The sequence below is a fragment of the Cebus imitator genome, unplaced genomic scaffold (assembly GCF_001604975.1).
Source record: "Cebus imitator isolate Cc_AM_T3 unplaced genomic scaffold, Cebus_imitator-1.0 Scaffold197, whole genome shotgun sequence".
Classification (NCBI taxonomy): domain Eukaryota; kingdom Metazoa; phylum Chordata; class Mammalia; order Primates; family Cebidae; genus Cebus; species Cebus imitator.
This window is the reverse complement of record NW_016107512.1, coordinates 3,644,505-3,663,223: the sequence shown is the minus strand read 5'-3', so window position 1 is coordinate 3,663,223 and position 18,719 is coordinate 3,644,505. Positions and strand designations below refer to the sequence as shown.

At 34.7% G+C, this 18,719-nt stretch overlaps 1 protein-coding gene across 2 annotated transcripts in view; it reads left to right on the top strand.

Moving 5' to 3' along the window:
• SUPT3H (SPT3 homolog, SAGA and STAGA complex component) overlaps window positions 1-18,719 on the top strand; it is a 336,984-nt gene that overhangs the window by 222,681 nt on the left and 95,584 nt on the right. For both annotated transcript variants that reach the window (XM_017547453.2, XM_037745360.1), the window contains exon 9: window positions 12,590-12,700. In XM_017547453.2, the coding sequence (XP_017402942.2) occupies window positions 12,590-12,700 (111 nt within the window). The remainder of the gene's footprint in view (window positions 1-12,589; window positions 12,701-18,719) is intronic.

Below are 18,719 nucleotides of genomic sequence, written 5' to 3'. Positions count from 1 at the left end.
TCTTTCTCTGAGCTCTAATCTACTGTGACACCCATCTAGTAATATTTTATTTCTCATTTTATTTTATACTTCTAGAATTTCTATTCAATTTTTTTATAGTTTCCGCTTATCTATCATTATTTTTATTTATCCATTTGTTACAAGTGTATTTTATTTTGTGCTTTTGAGCATGGTTAGAATTATTGTTTTAAAAGTCTTGGTTGCAAAATTAAATATGTGAATTTTTTTTATCTCTATTGAATATAAGTCGCTTTCTTGAGTTTTTGCATGTCTAATAATTTTGAATTATGTAGTGAACATTGTGAATAATACATTTTAGGATTCTGTTATATTGCAATGAATTTGTTGTTATTATGGTGGTGGTAGTAGTGGTGTTGGTGTATGTGTTCAGCAGGGAAGTTACTTTTCTAGACTCACCTGTAAACTTTGAACTCCTCTAGCACCTAGAATGTCTTTTTATTTCTTTTTGTTTTAGTGGGATTTCATGCCTTTCATTCTATACAAGAAGAACTTAGGGTTTAGTAAAAGATTGGAGGAAAGCCATACACGATGGCACTTGTTATTTCAGCTACTCAGGAGGCTGAGATAGGAAGATCACTTTAGCCTAGAATTTGAGACTAACCTGGGCATAGTAACACCCCCCCCCAAAAAAAAAGGTTTGGGTAAAATTTGTACAGTGGATTTGGGGCTCCCCTGTTTCTATTCTGTCCCTTTGGGGATTTCCTTTCTTGCTCTGCACCTACTGTGGTTGCCCAAACTCTGGCATCTCGTTTATCAAGGATCTAAGATTATATTTTAGCCACTTCCCTACCCACTGAATCCTGCCCTTAGGCTAAAACTTACAAGACAGGAAATCCACCCACTGACATTCCCTTCTAAAAGTAGATACTACCTTTTCCAGTTTCAGTCTGGTTTTGATCAGTCTTCAGTGCTTTCATATACTTGTTTTTTTTTTTTTTTTTAATCTATTCAAAGCTTATAAGAATTTCAGCTATTGTACTCTCCAACTCATTCAGTAGCTAAAACTATGGTAACATGGGCCGGGCGCGGTGGCTCACACCTGTAATCCCAGCACTTTGGGAGGCCGAGGCAGGTGGATCACGAGGTCAAGAGATCGAGACCATCCTGGTCAACATGGTGAAACCCCGTCTCTACTAAAACTACAAAAAATCAACTGGGCATGGTGGCGCGTGCCTGTAATCCCAGCTACTCAGGAGGCTGAGGCAGGAGAATTGCCTGAACCCAGGAGGCGGAGGTTGCAGTGAGCCGAGATCGCGCCATTGCACTCCAGCCTGGGTAACAAGAGTGAAACTCTGTCTCAAAAAAAAAAAAAAAAAAAAAACTATGGTAACAAAATGTTACCTAAAAGACCTCTTCAGTTAATTTGATTCACAAAGTATATGAGAAAGAGTTGTAATTAACCTAGTGATATGTATACATAAATTAATTTTTATAAGGTTTTAGAAATTCTTGACATTTTTCTCTGTATATTTAAACATTTCTCTCCTGATCTTGTTGAAAACTACTAAATTGGAGTTACTTTACAACAAGAGTTTCTCTGAGGAAAGTATTACTCCCGTCTATGTCTGTATTTTTTGGAATTTGAAATTAGTGGCATTGGAATTCATAATGTTCCACTTTAGAAGCTTTAATTATTTTTCTATTCATTCATAAACTTCTTTCTGTATTCAGACTTTTGCTATATTTTGCGTTTTACTTGCTGGAAACTTCAGCTGTGATGGTATAATCTTTCAAGTCACCCTGCATAAAATAGTAAAATCACTACACTGACTATGTGTATTACAAGCCAAGAGATTTGATGTTTAGTTATATCTGTAATACTGTTGTAGTCTTGGACATGTCCCTTGTTTTCACCCTTCCATCTATAAAATTGGTTAGGAGTTGGAAACATTTAGAATAGGCCATTATTATGTCTCTTCCAGAGATAATAATATGTGAATCCTTGAATTTAGTGAACCTCTATTATGTTTTCCTTAAATAACTTTTCTGGTTTTAAAGAAAACCTTTTTTAGTCATCTATAAAGAAAACCCCATCAAGCTAACAGCAGACCTTATAGGATAGAAAATAATGGGATAGCATTTTCAAAGTACTGAAAGAAGAAAAATCTGTCAGCCAAGAATTTTGTATATAGTAAGATTAAGCTTCATAAATGAAGGAGAAATAGCTTTTCCCAGACAAGCAGACACTGAGGGACTTCATCACACTAGTCTGACCTCACAAAAAATGTTCAAAGAAGTCCTAAACATGGAAACAAAAGGTTAATATTCACCATCATACAAAGACACAAAAGTATAAAATTCACAGGTCTTATAAAATATCACACAAAGGAGGAAGAGGCAGGAATCAAATGGCAATTTGGCAGAATTCCATTATACCACGAAGAGGAAAAGAAGCAAAGAACTTATCTAACAACTAGAAAATAATACAATATGACAGGAGCAAAACCTTACATATCAATATTAACCTTGACATAAATGGATTAAATGTTCCACTTAAAAAATGTAGATTACCAGAATGGATAGGAAAGAGACACATGATTTAACTCTATGTTGCTTACAAGAAACTCATTATAACTATAAAGACATATATGGACTGAAAGTGAAAGGGAAGAAAAAGATATTTCATGCAGATAGAAAGCAAAAGTGGGCAGCAGTAGTTGTACTTAGATAACAAAGACTTTATATCAAAAGTAGGAAAAAAGACAAAGAAGGTCATTGCATAATAATAAGGGAATCAATTCAGCAAGAGTCTATAACAACTCTAAGTATATATGTACCCAATATTGGAAGACTCAGATTCATAAAATAAATATTACTAGACCTAAACAAATATTACTAGACCTAAAGAGATAAACAGCAATACAGTAATAATGGGCAACTTCAACACCCCACTGACAGCTTTAGTCAAATGATTGAGACAGAAGGTCAACAAAGATATATTGGACTTAAAATGGACTTTAGACCAAAGGGACTTCAACAATCATTTACAGAACATTCTACACCTACAGAATATGCATTCTTCTTACTAGCACATGGAACATTTGCCAAGATAGAGATCACATGTTAGGCCACAAAAGAAGTCTTAACAGATTTTTAAAATCAAGTATCTTCTCAGACCACAGTGGAAGAAACTGTAACCAATAACAAGAGAAACTTCAGAAAGCATACAGATACATGAAAATTAAACAACATGCTCTGGAATGATTGTGGGATTAATGAAGAAATTAAGACTGAAGTTAAAATATTTTTTGAAACAAATGAAAATGGAAACACAGCACACCAAAATCTGTGGTATACAGAAAAAGCAGTGCTTAAGGGAAGTTTGTGACATTAAATGCCTATATTACAAAAAAGCAGAAAGATCCCAAAGTAATGGCCTATCATTCTGTCTCAAGGAATTAGAAAAGCAAGAAAATGCCAAACTCAAAATTAACAGAATAGAAATAACAAAGATCTGAGCCAAGCAAAATAAAAAAAAAAAAAAATTACAAAAGATCAAGGAAATTAAAGTTCTTCAAAAAGACAAACAAAATTGGCAAATTGCTAGCTAGACTAACCAGGAAGAGAGAAGATTCAAATAAACAAAACCAGAAATGAAAAAGGAGATATTACAACTGATACCAGAAACATACAAAAGATTGTCAGAGACTATTATGAACAATTATACACTCACAAACTAGAAAATCTGGAAGAAATGGATAAATTCCTAGAAATACACAACCTCCCAAGATTGAACGCAGAAGAAATAGAAATCCTGAATTGACCAACAACAGGTAGCAAGATTGAATCAGTAATTTAAAAATCTCCTAACCAAAAAAAAAAAAAAGCTCAGGACTAGATGGATTCGAGGCCAAATGTGTGCAAAGAACTAAAAGCAGTCCTCCTGAACCTACCCCCAAAAATTGAAGAGTAGGAAATTCTCCGTAGGTAATTCTACAAGGTCATTACCATCCTGATACCAAAACCAGGCAAGGACACAACAAAAACAGGAAACTGTAGACCAGTATCCTTGATGAATACAGACACCAAAGTCTTCAACAAAATATTAACAAACCAAATCTAATAGCATGTCAAAAAGATAATCACCATGATCGAGTGAGTTTTATACCAGGGATGCAAGGATGGTTCAACATACACAAATCAATAAATGCAATATATTACATAAACAGAATGAAGGACAAAAATCATGATTATCTCAATAGGTACAGAAAAAGCATTTGATAACATTCAGCATCGCTGCATTATAAAAATTCTCAACAAACTAGGCATAAAAGGAATATACCTCACAAAAATAAAGGCTGTATACTACAAACCCACAGCCAACATCATACTGAGGGGGAAAAAGTTGAAAGCATTCCCTCAAAGAACTGTAACAAGACAATGATGCTCACTTTAACCACTCCTATCAACATAGTACTGGAAGTGCTACAGTAAAGCAGGAGAAAGAAATAAAAGTTATCCACATTGGAAAAGAAGAAGTAAAATTATCCCTGTTCACTGAAGATATGATCTTATATCTAGAAAAACCTAAAGGTTCCACCAAAACCTCTCAGATTTGATAAATGAATTCAAAGTTTGAATATGCAAAATCATCATACAAAAATCAGTAGTATTTCTGTTCACCAGTAATCTAGCTGAGAAAGAAATCAAGATGGCAATCCCATTTAAAATACTACAAAGTAAATAACAAAATATCTAGTAATATTTAACCAGTGAAGTGAAAGATCTCTACAAAGAAAACTATCAACCAGCAATGACCTTAATTATAGAGGATACTGACAAATGGAAAACCATCCCATGTTTATAAATCAGAAGAATTAATATCATTAAAATGATTATACTGCCCAAAGCATTGTACAGATCCAGTGCAATCTCTGTCAAAATACCAACCCCATATTTTACAGAGTTCGAAAAAAAAAATCCTAAAATTTATATGGAATGAAAAACGTGTCCAAATAGGCAAAGCAGTCTTAAGCAAAAACAACAAAGCTGAAGGCATTACATTTCCTGACTTCAGGTTGTACTATGAGGCCATAGTAACAAAACAGCATGGTACTGATATAAAAATAGACACATAGATCAATGGAAGATAGTAGGTTACCCAGAAATAAAACCATATGTTTACAGCCAACTAGTCTTTGCCTAAGTTAACAAGAACATACACTGGGCAAAGGATACCCTCTTCAGTAAATGGAGCTGGAAAAGTTGGATCAGCATATGCAGAAGAATGAAACTGGACCCCTATTTCTCACCATAAAAAATCAGCTCAGGATGGAATAAAGACTTAAAGGTAAGATCTGAAACTGTAAAAAATACTCAAAGTAAAGCTGGGGAAAACTCTTCTGGACATTGGTCTAGGTGAAGAATTCATGACTAAGACCACAAAATCACAGGTTAAAAAGAAAAATAAGACAGTGGGACTTAACTAAAAAGCTTCTGCATGTCAAAAGAAAGAAGATAGTGACAGGAGGCTGAGGCAGGAGAATTGCTTGAACCCAGGAGGCAGAGGTTGCAGTGAGGTGAGATTACACCACAGCACTCCAGCCTGGGCTACAGAGTGAGACTTCATCTAAAAAAAAATAATGAGCAGAGAACCTGCAGAATGAGAGAAAACCTTTGCAAACTGTGCATTCAACAATGGACTGATAGCCAGAATTTACAAGGAGCTCAAACAGCTAAGCAACAACAACAAAAAGAAAACCAAATAATCTTATTAAAAACTAGTCAAAGGACATGAATAGGCATTTTTTAAGACGTACCAATGGCCAACAGGCATATAAAGAAACGCTCAACATCACTTATTGTCAGAGAAATGCAAATTAAAACCACGATGAGATATCATTGTACACCAGTCAGAATGGCTATTATTTAAAAAAATAAATAACATGGGTGAGAATATGGAGAAAAGGGAACTCATGTACACTGTTGTTGGGAATGTAAATTAGTACAACTTCTACAGAAAACAGTATGATACTTTTTTTTTGAGATGGTGTCTGGTTCTGTCACCCAGGTTGGAGGGCAGTGGCGTGATCTAAGCTCACTGCAACCTCCGTGTCCCAGGTTCAAGCGATTCTTTTGCTTCAGCCTCCCGAGTAGCTGGGATAATAGGCAAGCGCCACCACACCTAGCTAATTTTTTTTATATTTTTAGTAGAGACGGGGTTTCGCTATGTTGGCCAGGCTGGTCTTTAACTCCTGACCTCTAGTCATCCACCCACCTCTGCCTCCCCAAGTGCTGGGATTACGGACATGAGCCACCACACCTGGCCAGTATGGCTATTTCTGAACTAAAAATAAAGCTATCATTCAATCCAGTAATCGCATTACTGGGTATCTAGTCAAAGGAAAAGAAATCATTACATCAAAAAGATACCTCCACTCATGTTTATTTGCAGCCTTATTCACTTTAGCAGAGATGCAGTCAACCTATCTAGAAAAACCTGATGAACAGGTGAGGAAAATGTGGCATGTATACACAATGGAATAATATTCAGAAATGGAAAAGAATGGACCAGGTGCAGTGGCTCATGCCTGTAATCCCAGCACTTTGGAAGGCCACGGGAGCTGGATCACTTGAGGTCAGAAATTTGAGAAAACCCTGTCTCTAATAGAAAAAATAAGCCAGGTGTGGTAGATGTGCCTGTAGTCCCAGCTGTTTGGGTGGCTTAGGCATGAGAATCACTTGAACCTGGCTAACAGAAATTGCAGTGAATCGAGATCGCACCACTGTAATCCAGCCTGGGGGGCAAAGGACCACTCTGTCCCAAAAAAAGAAAAAGGAATGAAATTGTATGTTTTTACAGCAACATGGATGGAACTAGAGGCAATTATCTTATGTGAAACAGCTCAGAAACAAAGTCAAGTATTGCACATTCTTTTAAGTGAGAGCTAAATAATGATTACACACAGAGGTAGAATGTGGAATGATAGACAATGGAGATTTGGAAGGTTGGGAGTAGGTAGGGGAAGATGATGAGAAATTACTTAATGGGTAACTATGTTACTCAGGAAATGGATATCCTAAAAGCCCTAACTTTACTACTATGTAATCTATGTAACATAATCCCACTTGTACTGCACACATTTATACAAATTTAAAAAAAAAAAAGCTTTTTCTAGTTATATAGGGACTATGTTTTAACAATTACCATCTCAGACTTTTAAATAAGAAAATTACATATGTTGTATACTGTATCCTTTGGCCAATGAATGGCTCACCTTCATGTGAAAAAAAAATTCTGCATAAGGATGAAATTTTGGGGAAGCTACATGTATAACAGTAAGGAGAAAGATAATACTTCCTTGGCCAGATTATATCAACTTTTGTGATCTGAAAAATGTTAGTAATAATAGTACTATCCTTTCAGTTACTCTAGTCTGAGATAAGTGTTAATTCTCTGTAAGACTTAAGATTTCACATTTAGCAAAAAGATCTAGTTTACCATTATAGATGTGAAAAGAATAAGACACAATTGTATGAGATTCTAGATCCTTTTTAAACATTGACTCTAGTAAAGGGAAGGCTGAGAAAGGATAGGACACTTACCCTGCCAAGAACTTTTAACTTGGAAGGAAAAGACTCAGGACAGGTGCTTAACATTTGTGAGAGATCCAGGGGCAAACTAAGTTTCAGTATAACTTCCTGCACTGCAGGTTAAACTGCTAGAGATTCTGTTCCATGTAAACCAGCAAAGAAAAGGAGAGAAATAAGAGTCAAATCCAGAAAATATATAGAACTCCATATGCTATTTCAGCTTCTAATACCCAGCATCGGTTTCTAGTTGAAGAGATAAAAATACAAAAATGGAAGGATTCAAGAATATAGTGTGAATGCAGCCAAGAGGAAGAGGACCTGACATATGGAGAACTTTTCCAAACAGCTAATAATTTTCTTAAAGAAATAGGGTTTAGTTCCCAGAGAGATTTCTGCAAACACTTTATAAACAAGATTGGATATTTTGTCAAATATTTGGGTTTAGTTTTTGAAAATTTAAAGAATATCCTAAAATGTGGGCCTAATCAAGATGCTAAAGATGAATTGATGTATAATACTCTTCACATGTGTTTATAGCAGATACAAGATTATTAATAACAAATATGTACCTTTTATGTTAATTCTTATGAAACAATTTTGAAGTATATTCTGCTAGAATCACTGCTATATTAAAAATTCTAAACTTGGGATACATTTTAAATTTGAATAGATTAGCACCTTGGTAAAGGACTAGAGGTTGACAGATGAAGGGAATGTGAAGATACTTGTTGAGGTGGAAAAAAAACTGGGATTACAACATTTAAGTCTTGCTTCCAAGCAAGTACAAAAGTGCACCTTAGTAGTTTCATTATGCTAATGTTAGCAGTTGCTGAATTATGGCAGATGCACCTGAAATTGGCAAAATGGAAATAATGACATTTTTCACAAAATTCGATATTTTTATGTTACTATAAGTTAATGTCACCTTTTTGGCAAAAAATAGCATGATTCAACCAGATTGGCTTATGTGTCTCTGTATCTTAGAAACGGTAGTCACAAGGTTTTTCTAACTTATGCTTCTATCTTAGTCCATTTGGGCTGCTATAACAAAATCCTGTAAACCGAATGGCTTATAAACAGTAGGGATGTATTTCACACAGTTCTGGAGGCTGGGAAGTCCAAGATCCAGACACTGACAAATTCAGTGTTTCATGAAGGCTCACTTCCTGGTTCATAGGCAGTCATCTGTTCACTCAAACCTCATATGGCAAAAGGGGTGAGTGGTCTTTCTGTGATCTCTTTTATAAACAGACTAATTCCAACCATGAGGACTCCACCCTCATGGTTCAGTAAATTCCCAGAGGCTTCTTATCCTAACACCATCCCTTTGTGGGCTCGGATTTCGACATACAAATTTTAGGAGAACACAAAGATTTACCATAGTAAACCTCCTACTTCAGTGTTATCAAATCCTATTTAATTTCCATGGTAGAATTTCTGAGAGATTTTGACCAACATATTCCATATCAAAACTAAATCTATTTGGGAAGGTACAATAAAAGTATTATCTCTATTGACCATACAGAAAGCAAATGAAAAATAAACCGATTTCTGAAGATAAAAGAGTGAATTTAGGAGATGCCATGAGGAACACAAGGAAGGACTTCTATGGGATACTTACGGCTCTTGATATCTCTCTTTCTGTATTGTCCCCCAAGTTTCACTGGAAGATTTAGTTTATATTCCAAATCCAACTAAATATTTGCATGCATTCTCACAAGTGTATAGAATGCCTCAACCTAGTTCACAAGTATCTGTTACACTCGCAGGTGAACAAATGAGTCTGTATTAGTCATATTCATATGATAGAGCAGAGTGGACTTGCAGAAGAGTCTTTACCCTCATCAGGGGACACAATAATGGCATTTATTCAAGGTATCTGGTAATTGCATTTATTCTAATATTTTCCAACTGAAGCAAAAAAATCGAAATGATAATTGAGAAAGCATTCAAAGAAACCTTGTGCATTTTCATATTGGTGCCAAAGTAAGAGTTAAGAGAATGTAATCTGTGTTATTATGGGCATGGCAAATATATTATCTTGAGTATTGTTGGAATGAAGCTGAGAAGAGCACCCTAGAGTAAATTTGTATTAAACTTGTTTCAAATCTTATTAAAATAACAAAAATAGTCAAGATCTGTTTTGTTTTATACTTGAAGTATTATTTCAGGTTCACCTTAGATAATTAGCAGATACTCTTGAGGGAATTTTAAAATGATTATACTAGTTTATAATAGGAAAAGCATGCACATGATATAGAAAGTCTATTTTAAAACTATAGAAGAACATACAATGGAAAGTAAGTTTTCCTCTAACCCCTGTCCTCTGACCACCCATTTACCCTCCAAAAGATAAGGACTGTTACTTGTTTTTGGTTACCCTTGTGGAAATGTTCTGTCCTTACATTAGTATATAATAGTCAGCCCTTTTTTGAACAAATGGTAATATAGTGCCACCTGGTCAGATACCTTGCATGTCATTTCACATAATGTCTTGGAGATGGCTCCATAGGAGTATATAGGGAACCGCTTCATTCTTTTCAGTGGTTGCTTTGGTTTCTGTTACTTTGAATGGATGTATCATAATTTATATAACCAGTCCCTCATTGATGAACATTTAGTACTATAAGTATCCTTATGTATATATATTATTTTGTACCTGTGCAATATATCAGTAGGATAAATTCTTACAGATGAAATTGCTAAGTCAAAGAGATTGTTCCTTTTCATTTTGATAAGATTTTGCCAAATTGCTATCCATAGAGGTTGCTATCCATACAGCTTTATTGCCTACAAAGAATTATGAGGGTAAAAATGATAATTATCAGAAAAATTATAGTAATTATCAGAAAAACCAATATTAATTATGTGACTACAAATGACCTATAGACCCCAGTCATAGTAATATGCAAGTTGATTCTTTAATGTTGATGACCTGGTATCTGCTACCTACTGTACTTTGAAGTAAATGAGCTTACCATTTCAAAAACATAGAGGTCCCATTTTTAACACTTAATTTAAATAACCTAACACAGTACTATTAATAGCTAACATTACCCAGGAGGCTGAGACAGGAGGATCACTTGAGCCCAGCAGTTCAAGACCAGCCTGGGCATCATAGCAAGACCCTGTCTCTAAAGAAATTAATCTTTTTGGCCAGGCACAGTGTCTCATGCCTGTAATCCCAGAATTTTGGGAAGCCTAGGCAGGCGGATCACAAAGTCAGGAGATCGAGACCATCCTGGCCAACGTGGTGAAATCCCATCACTACTAAAAGTACAAAAATTAGCTTGGTGTGGTGGCACATGTCTGTAATCCCAGCTACTTGGGAGGCTGAGGCACGAGAATCACTTGAACCCAGGAGGCAGAGGTTGCAGTAAGCCGAGATTGCGCCATTGCACTCCAGCCTGGCAACAGAGCAAGACACGGAGGGAAAATTAAAATTAATCTTTTTATTATTATTGTTAGTTAGATGTGGTGGCACGTGCCTTTAGTCTCAGCTACTTGGGAAGCTGAGGCCAGAGGATCACTTGAGCCCAGGAGTTTGAGGCTTCAGGGAGCTGTGATCTCACCACTGCACTCCAGCCTAGGTGACAAAATAAAACACCATCTCTTTATAAAAAATAAAACAATTTCCTAGCATGTGTCAGGCATTGTTCTAAGTGGATTATGTATTTCAACTTAATTTTTACAAAGTCCTACAAGCAATTATAATTGTTTTCCCAATTTACAGGTGAGAAAACCAAGGCCTGAGATATTATGTATTTTGGCAGAGCCTAGTACCTTATAGGGCTAGACCCTAGTCCTATAAGTTATTTTGAAAAATCATGCTAAACACATGTATACACATGTATAATTTGTGTGTGTGTGTGTGTGTGTGTGTGTGTGTGTATATATATTTTTTTTTAATTGTACTTTAGGTTCTGGGGTACATGTGCAGAACATGCAGGATTGTTGCATAGGTACATACATGGCAATGTGGTTTGCTGCCTCCATCCCCCCATCACCTATATCTGGCATTTCTCCCCATATTATTCCTCTCCAACATCCCCAACCCCAGCTGTCCCTCCCCTAGTTTCCCCCACCACAGACCCTAGTGTGTGATGCTCCCCTTCCTGTGTCCATGTGTTCTCGTCGTTCAGCACCCACCTATGAGTGAAAACATGCGGTGTTTGATTTTCTGTTCATGTGTCAGTTTGCTGAGAATGATGGTTTCCAGATTCTTCCATGTCCCTACAAAGGATACGAACTCATCGTTTTTTTATGGCTGCATAGTATTCCATGGTGTATATGTGCCACATTTTCCTTGTCCAGTCTATCATCGATGGGCATTTGGGTTGGTTCCAGGTGTTTGCTATTTTAAACAGTGCCGCAATTAACATACGTGTGCTTAAGTTGGTATTCACATTCTCATTGCAAATAATCCTTCTCTTTGTTGTATCTTTTTGTGCTTGCAAACCTGCCTTTTACAGATGAGGCAAATTAAAACAAAGTTGTTGGTTTGTTTTGTTTTGTCCTGAGATACCTAGAAAATTAGAAACCAAGTTGAAATGGTGTTTTATGACAATCCCAGGTATGATAAATAAATGTATAGCAATTTTTCATTTTTCATTTTAAGTTGATGACCCTCAAGTTGTTTCAGAAAGGTGTCCAAGAAGCTCCTAAGAAACCTTTATAATAATATTAAAGTGTTTTTTATAAAAAAACAATAACTTCCTGTGGTTCTTTCAGTAAGCTCTCATGACACTTTTTATCTGCAGGCTGTATTCTCCTGTGTCTTGACATGCAGGCTTAGGTGAAATATTGTGGGCATAAAAATTGCATTTGGTAGGTCTGCAAGGAAGGGGTCATGTAAAAGTCATCTTTGATTTGTTAATGGAATTTTTTTTTTTTTAGATGTAGTATATGGCAATAGTGATGTGCATCCTAAGGGAAAAAACGGTCTATTTTATAAAGATTTATTTTCATATTTATAAACTGTAGTTCTGTTGTGTGTTTTTGATTTAGTAACAATTTATGTGTTTTTCTGTCACAGAGCACTGCAGCCTGTGGTGTTGAGGCTCACAGCAATGCCATCCAGCCCTGCCACATCAGAGAGGCCATTCGACGCTACAGCCACAAGATTGGCCCACTTTCCCCATTCACAGTACGTAATAACAGAGTTATAAAAAGTTATATTTATAATATGAAAGAATTTTGATTTTCAAGTGGTCAAATGAAGAAGCAATGGAATTGTTGAAAGCAATTTGTGGTGACTGTAATTTTGTTGTATAAAAGTGGCATAATTCTCTTGGGAAGTAAAAGTCATTTTCGTCTCTTTGGAAGGACACTTTTTTCCCTACAAAATATTATTTTCTTTCAATTACAAATTAAGTTTTTTTGTTGTTGTTGAGGCTTATAGTTTCTATTTTTCAAAGCTTCAGTTTATAAAATGTTATTCTCAAATTATATGTATCCAAATATTGCCAGAAGCCCTTTATATTTTAAAATTGGTTAGATTAGCATTACCACTTCTATCAGATATCCTTCTCCTAAACATACTTTTAGTTGGAAGAAGAAGAGATATTTCTTTACCGGCTTTGAACTAGGCTGAAATGCGGACAGCCTTTTACATCTTCAAATGATTTGAAAACTTATAATCAGGGTTTTGTGTTGTTTTAATGGGGAATTAAAGACCTGATATTTCAGCAGCCTAAAGAAAATGTGTGCAGGTGTGTGTGTTTTAATTAAATGCTCATTTTATGTCCCTTTAAAAGAAAAAAAGCCTTATTTGTGTTAAGAGAAGTTTCTTCAAGTCCTACTCTGTTTATAAGGAACTAGTTCAACAGAAAGTAAAGTTTGATATATGTAACTGAGCAATAGTCAGATTTACTTTTTTGATATTGTGTTTTAACCTGCTAATGAAAATGTATAATATTATACATAAACAAATGAGTAAATAAATAAAAAGTATTACATCGTATATGTTTTTACCTAAAAGTGGATTTTACTTTTCGTAAAAGCCATTATTTTGTCTATATTATCTTTTTTCCTTATGTTAAGAGAATGCTTTCTTTTCATTCGTTGTTGTTATTAGTTGTTAATCCTGTAGATAGATTCTCTGCATTTTACTTTTCATAAAAGCCATGATTTTGTCTATATTATCTTTTTTCCTTATGTTAAGAGAATGCTTTCTTTTCATTCCTTGTTTTTATTAGTTGTTGTTAATTCTGTAGATACATTCTCTGCATAAGAGCAAAAACATGCTTTATGCTTTATAAATACATCAGAAGCTCTGTGATGGTGATACTTTTCACTTTTAATATTTAAAGTTTATCTTGTATAAGAACATGATTTTAATATTGCTGATTAAAGCAATATGCCCTTTTGCATGAATGTTATTAGAGTCTTATAATTTAAAAGAAATAGCTAAATCAAGTTTCTTTTACATAATGGGTGAAGCTGTTTTAAATGATAGGCCAAAGGGAAGATGAATATGAAAAATTATGAATGAGAAAAATAAGAGATAATTGGAAGTAAGAATTTAAAAACCGACTGAATTTGAAATAAACAACTTATAATGAAAGATTGAAAATATCAAATCCATAGGTGCCAATCAAATAATGACAAAAGGTTGAGACAATGGAAGAGAAAGGAAGAAAAGACAGTGCTTGATAATAATCTAGAAGCAATTAAAAGATAGCAAAGAGAAACACGATTTTTGAGAAGTAACCTAAAATGGTAACTAAAAGTAATAAATAAAATTACGTAAAGGAAAATGTATCCAGTACAAGGAGAAAACCTCCTAATCATGAAGTCTGCATTATTTCCTCAAAAAGAAGTAGTAGCTGCTTCACTCTTCAAATTTTTTGTTTTTAAAAAGACTGATCACTTGAGAACCATCTTGGTTAATGACATTATTTACATACATGTGTGTATGTACATCTTTTCTCCACATCCAACCTGGTACTTAATGTATTACTGCTTTTACAATCTAAGACTGTAGTATTAACATATGATCAAAAATGTACTTTAAGCTAGGTTCAGCTATTACCTAAGCTAATTTTTATTCAGTAAACATAAAGAATGGGCTTTTTTAAACTGATGACACAATTTTCAAATGTTTAATTTAAATACATCTGGAAAATAAAACAAGCCATGACCTGAAAGTTTCCGTTAGCCACTAATAGAACAATCAAACAAAATCAATGCAGATGGTAACAAACTCGACCCCAAGGGGCACCCAAGGTGTTATCGCGCCTCAGAAGGGACCCCGACTTGGAAAGGTCTGCTCCATTATCTACAGCTATGAGAATTTGCCCAGACTACAAGAGTGAATATGCCTGCACTTTTTTTTTTTTGAGACAGAGCCTTGCTCTGTTGCCCAGGCTGGAGTGCAGTGGTGCGATCTCAGCTCGCTGCAACTTCCGCCTCCCAGGTTCAAGCAATTCTCCCTGCCTCAGCCTCCTGAGTAGCTACAATTACAGGCGCCTGCCACCACACCCAGCTAATTTTTGTAATTTTTAGTAGAGATGGGGTTTCGCCATGTTGGCCAGGCTGGTCTTAAACTCCTGACCTCAGGTGATCCACCCACCTCAGCCTCCCAAAGTACTCGGATTACAGCTATGAGCCACTGCGCCTGGTCTGCCTACACTATTTTATATCAGGAATAGCATGACCGGGGTGTCACAGTTTTATGGTATATATTATAATACATAAGTCTACCTTTAGAGTTAAACGTTCTCTTTAAAATGGGATGGATTTGTAGACTGTGTTGCGTCAATAATGTGGCCATCCTGTATTGGCTCCTACAAACCTCCAGCTGCTAAAAAAAAAAAAAAAAAGGAGCTCATGGTACAGACTTACCATGGTTAGGGATGCTGATGTCCGGTTCCCTAAGGCCCCCTCTGAGGAACTGACATGGTACTTGGTATTTTAAGCTGCACTGGGGACACATTGCCACCTAAGCTTTGAGCTGCAGCTTCTAACAGTAGACAAGACATGTGGGCTGCCTCTGTAGTAATCATAGATTGACACCTATCTTTTCATATAGAAAGGCTGAACTGACTTGCCTCCAATGTAAAATGTCCTTAGTAAATTAAAATGCCAGTGAACAACTAGTTTATATTTATGAAGCACAGAGACTTTATCTTCATAGCATGTCATTCTGAATCTAGAGTGATTGGTACATATTTAAATGTAACATCTAATTTAGAATACCCATAACAATGTATATATATCCAGTTTCCAATAATTTGATATTGTTAATAGTTTACATGGAAACGTAATTCAAATAGCATATTTAAAAATCTGCTTTTGTGAGTCATCTTTCTGTCTACTATATGACTTCTGAAATAATTTTATACCAAATAACAAGATCAATTTCAGGCATATAATTCTTTATCTAAAGAATTGTAAGTGAATTTTTCGCCTTAGGAATTGTTTAAAATGATAGAAGAAAGGAATACTTAAAGCCATGTTAGCTGGAGAAGAGGGAAAAGAGTACAAACAATGGTTTCAATTGTAGTAGCTCCTGGGGTAGGAAATACACAGGGAGAATGGCATAAACATCAGTCGCCTGCCACATACCTGTGAACACCACATTCTCGAGTGCTGTGGAGACACATCCATCCCCACTCGGCAGTTAACAACAGTACTCTCTTTGGCATATTGGTTATCATTGGTGATTTGTTTCTTTTCTGTATTCTCATTTATTCTCAATCCTGTATGGAAGATAAGAGAAGGTATCATACCTTCTTAAGAAATTTTCCTAAGTCAAACTATTAATTGGACTAAATTAAATTAAAACAGAGCTAAGATTCAGGCCTTCCAACCCATACCTTCAAACTCTTTCTCCTGAAATACACACTTTTGCAGCTGTCCGCACCCTACCTCACTTTCTGTTTACACACTCTAAAGAACCTTTAGAGAAACTAATTTTACTTTTTGGCTTCTTGTTTATTTTTCTTAAGTAATTCTAAACATCACTTCAGATTCTCTGATCTGCAGTATTGTTGAATGCTTTTGCAACCTAGAACATCCTAAGTGATTTTGATGCTTGCCATCTTATATTGTTTTTATTCATAGTAGTTCATAATATGTGAAGTTATATTGTGTGGTGATTAAGAATTTTGGTCCTGGAGCTAAATGGCCAGGATCCAGATACCAGCTTTGCCATCTACAAGATGAGTAGCCTTACACGGGTTTCTTCACTTCTTTATGGCTGTTTCCCCATCTCTAAAGTGAGGATATTAGATTATACTTCACGATAGGATTTAAGAAGAACCGTGAACTTAATTAACATGTAAGAGTGCTTAACAAATTATGTTAGTAATATTGGAAGTCATAGTAGCTATGGTATATTTTTTAAGAGAGAAATAACACAAAGTAAGTGGAAACCATTCCACTCAACTACACTCAAATGCGCATGCCCATGCATACACATATGTGCACACAGAGGCTATGTGGCCTTACTCTATAATCCTAGAAAAAACTAAAAATTTAAATAATAATGTGTTTTTTGTTTATGGACTAATAGTTTATACCATTAAAATTTGAATACTATTTAAATATCATTGTTCCTAAAAATAAATGTTTATTTTTACTTTTTGGATTAATAATGGTTAAAGAACATTATTGCTTTTTTTAATCACTAAACATCATAAATAAGTCTTAGCAACTGAGTGTATATAGTTACCACCCGATTTTTTGCATGCCAGCTAGATTTTGCATACCAGTTTTCTGGAACAGAAATCTAAAGAACAAAAAATGGGTGAACTCATTTATAAAGTTTCTTCAATTTCAGTGTTTGTGACTTGACACATTTGTATAAGTTATTGAAAAGGTTTTCAGAAATTGATGAATATATCAAAGTTAATACATTTTTTAATTACTGGGCTTATTTTTCTCAACTTTTAAAGTTTCTTCAGCTTACTGATTATGAAAGAAATGCTAATATGTTAGAAAATTATGAAGATAGAGAAAAGCAAAGCAAAGAATAAAACTTACATCCTGGAGATAACTACTGTTAATATATCACTACCTTTCATTCTCCCTTTTTTCTTTGTATATACATATTAATAATTTAGCAAAATTGAGATTATTCTGATACTGCTACTTAACATTTTACAGTATATTATGTAGTCTTTAACACATGATTTTAATAGCTTCGTAGTGTGCTTTATACATCTAACTGTACCTTTACTCACTTAACCATTCCATTTTGTTCTTTATTTAGGTTATAAATAGCAATAGTGGATATTTTTGTATGTAAATATTTATCCATCTATCTGGTTGTTTCCTTATGAAAGATTACTAGAAGTGAAATTCCTGGATCAAAGGATCTATCCTTTTAAATTTCCTGGTAATCTTGCCAAAATAATTCTTAGAAAACATGAATGAATTCATAATTGTGTAAGTGGTATACGAGAGCATATACTCAAATCAGCATTGAATATTATCAGTTTTTGTTATTTTCCAGGCAAAAATAAAGTAGCAGTTATAGCAACTAATATTTATTGAGCACTTGTGCATCATGCTCTGCACTGTACTAACTCACATAAGCCTCACAACCACCTTCACAAGTAGAAACTATTGTTATTTTATGGCTGAGAAAACTAACAGATTGTAACTAGCCTTCCCAAGTTCACATACAGCAAATGAGTCATGCATACTTTTGTTTTAATTTGTATTTGATAACTTATGCTATTGACCACTTTTATATATTTACTAATAATTTATATTTCTTTGAATTTTGATCATGTCTCTGCCATTTTTTATAGGACATTAGATTTACTTTATGAATCTACTGTATTCTTAATTATTTTTATTCAACTATAATTCTACATTTTTATCTAATATATGGTATGAGAGCTTCTTTAATACAAGAACTAAATATCAAAATATGCCACTCAATTAAATGAGTGTACTGTTCCTATTTATTAGGATTGTTTTATTTATCTTCTATTAAATTACTTCAAGTGTATCTCAGGTCTTTTTGTTTTCTATTCTATATTTTTCAAAATTATTGGTAATATTTTGTATGTACTACCTGAATATATAAAGAATACAATATTTCGGAAGGGCATCATGGTCGACAAATAGGTGTAACAAAGATTTAAGTGAATTGTCCCATCAGAAAATTCATTGGCATTTCTTTGAAGAGCATTTTTTTCACAACCTAAAAC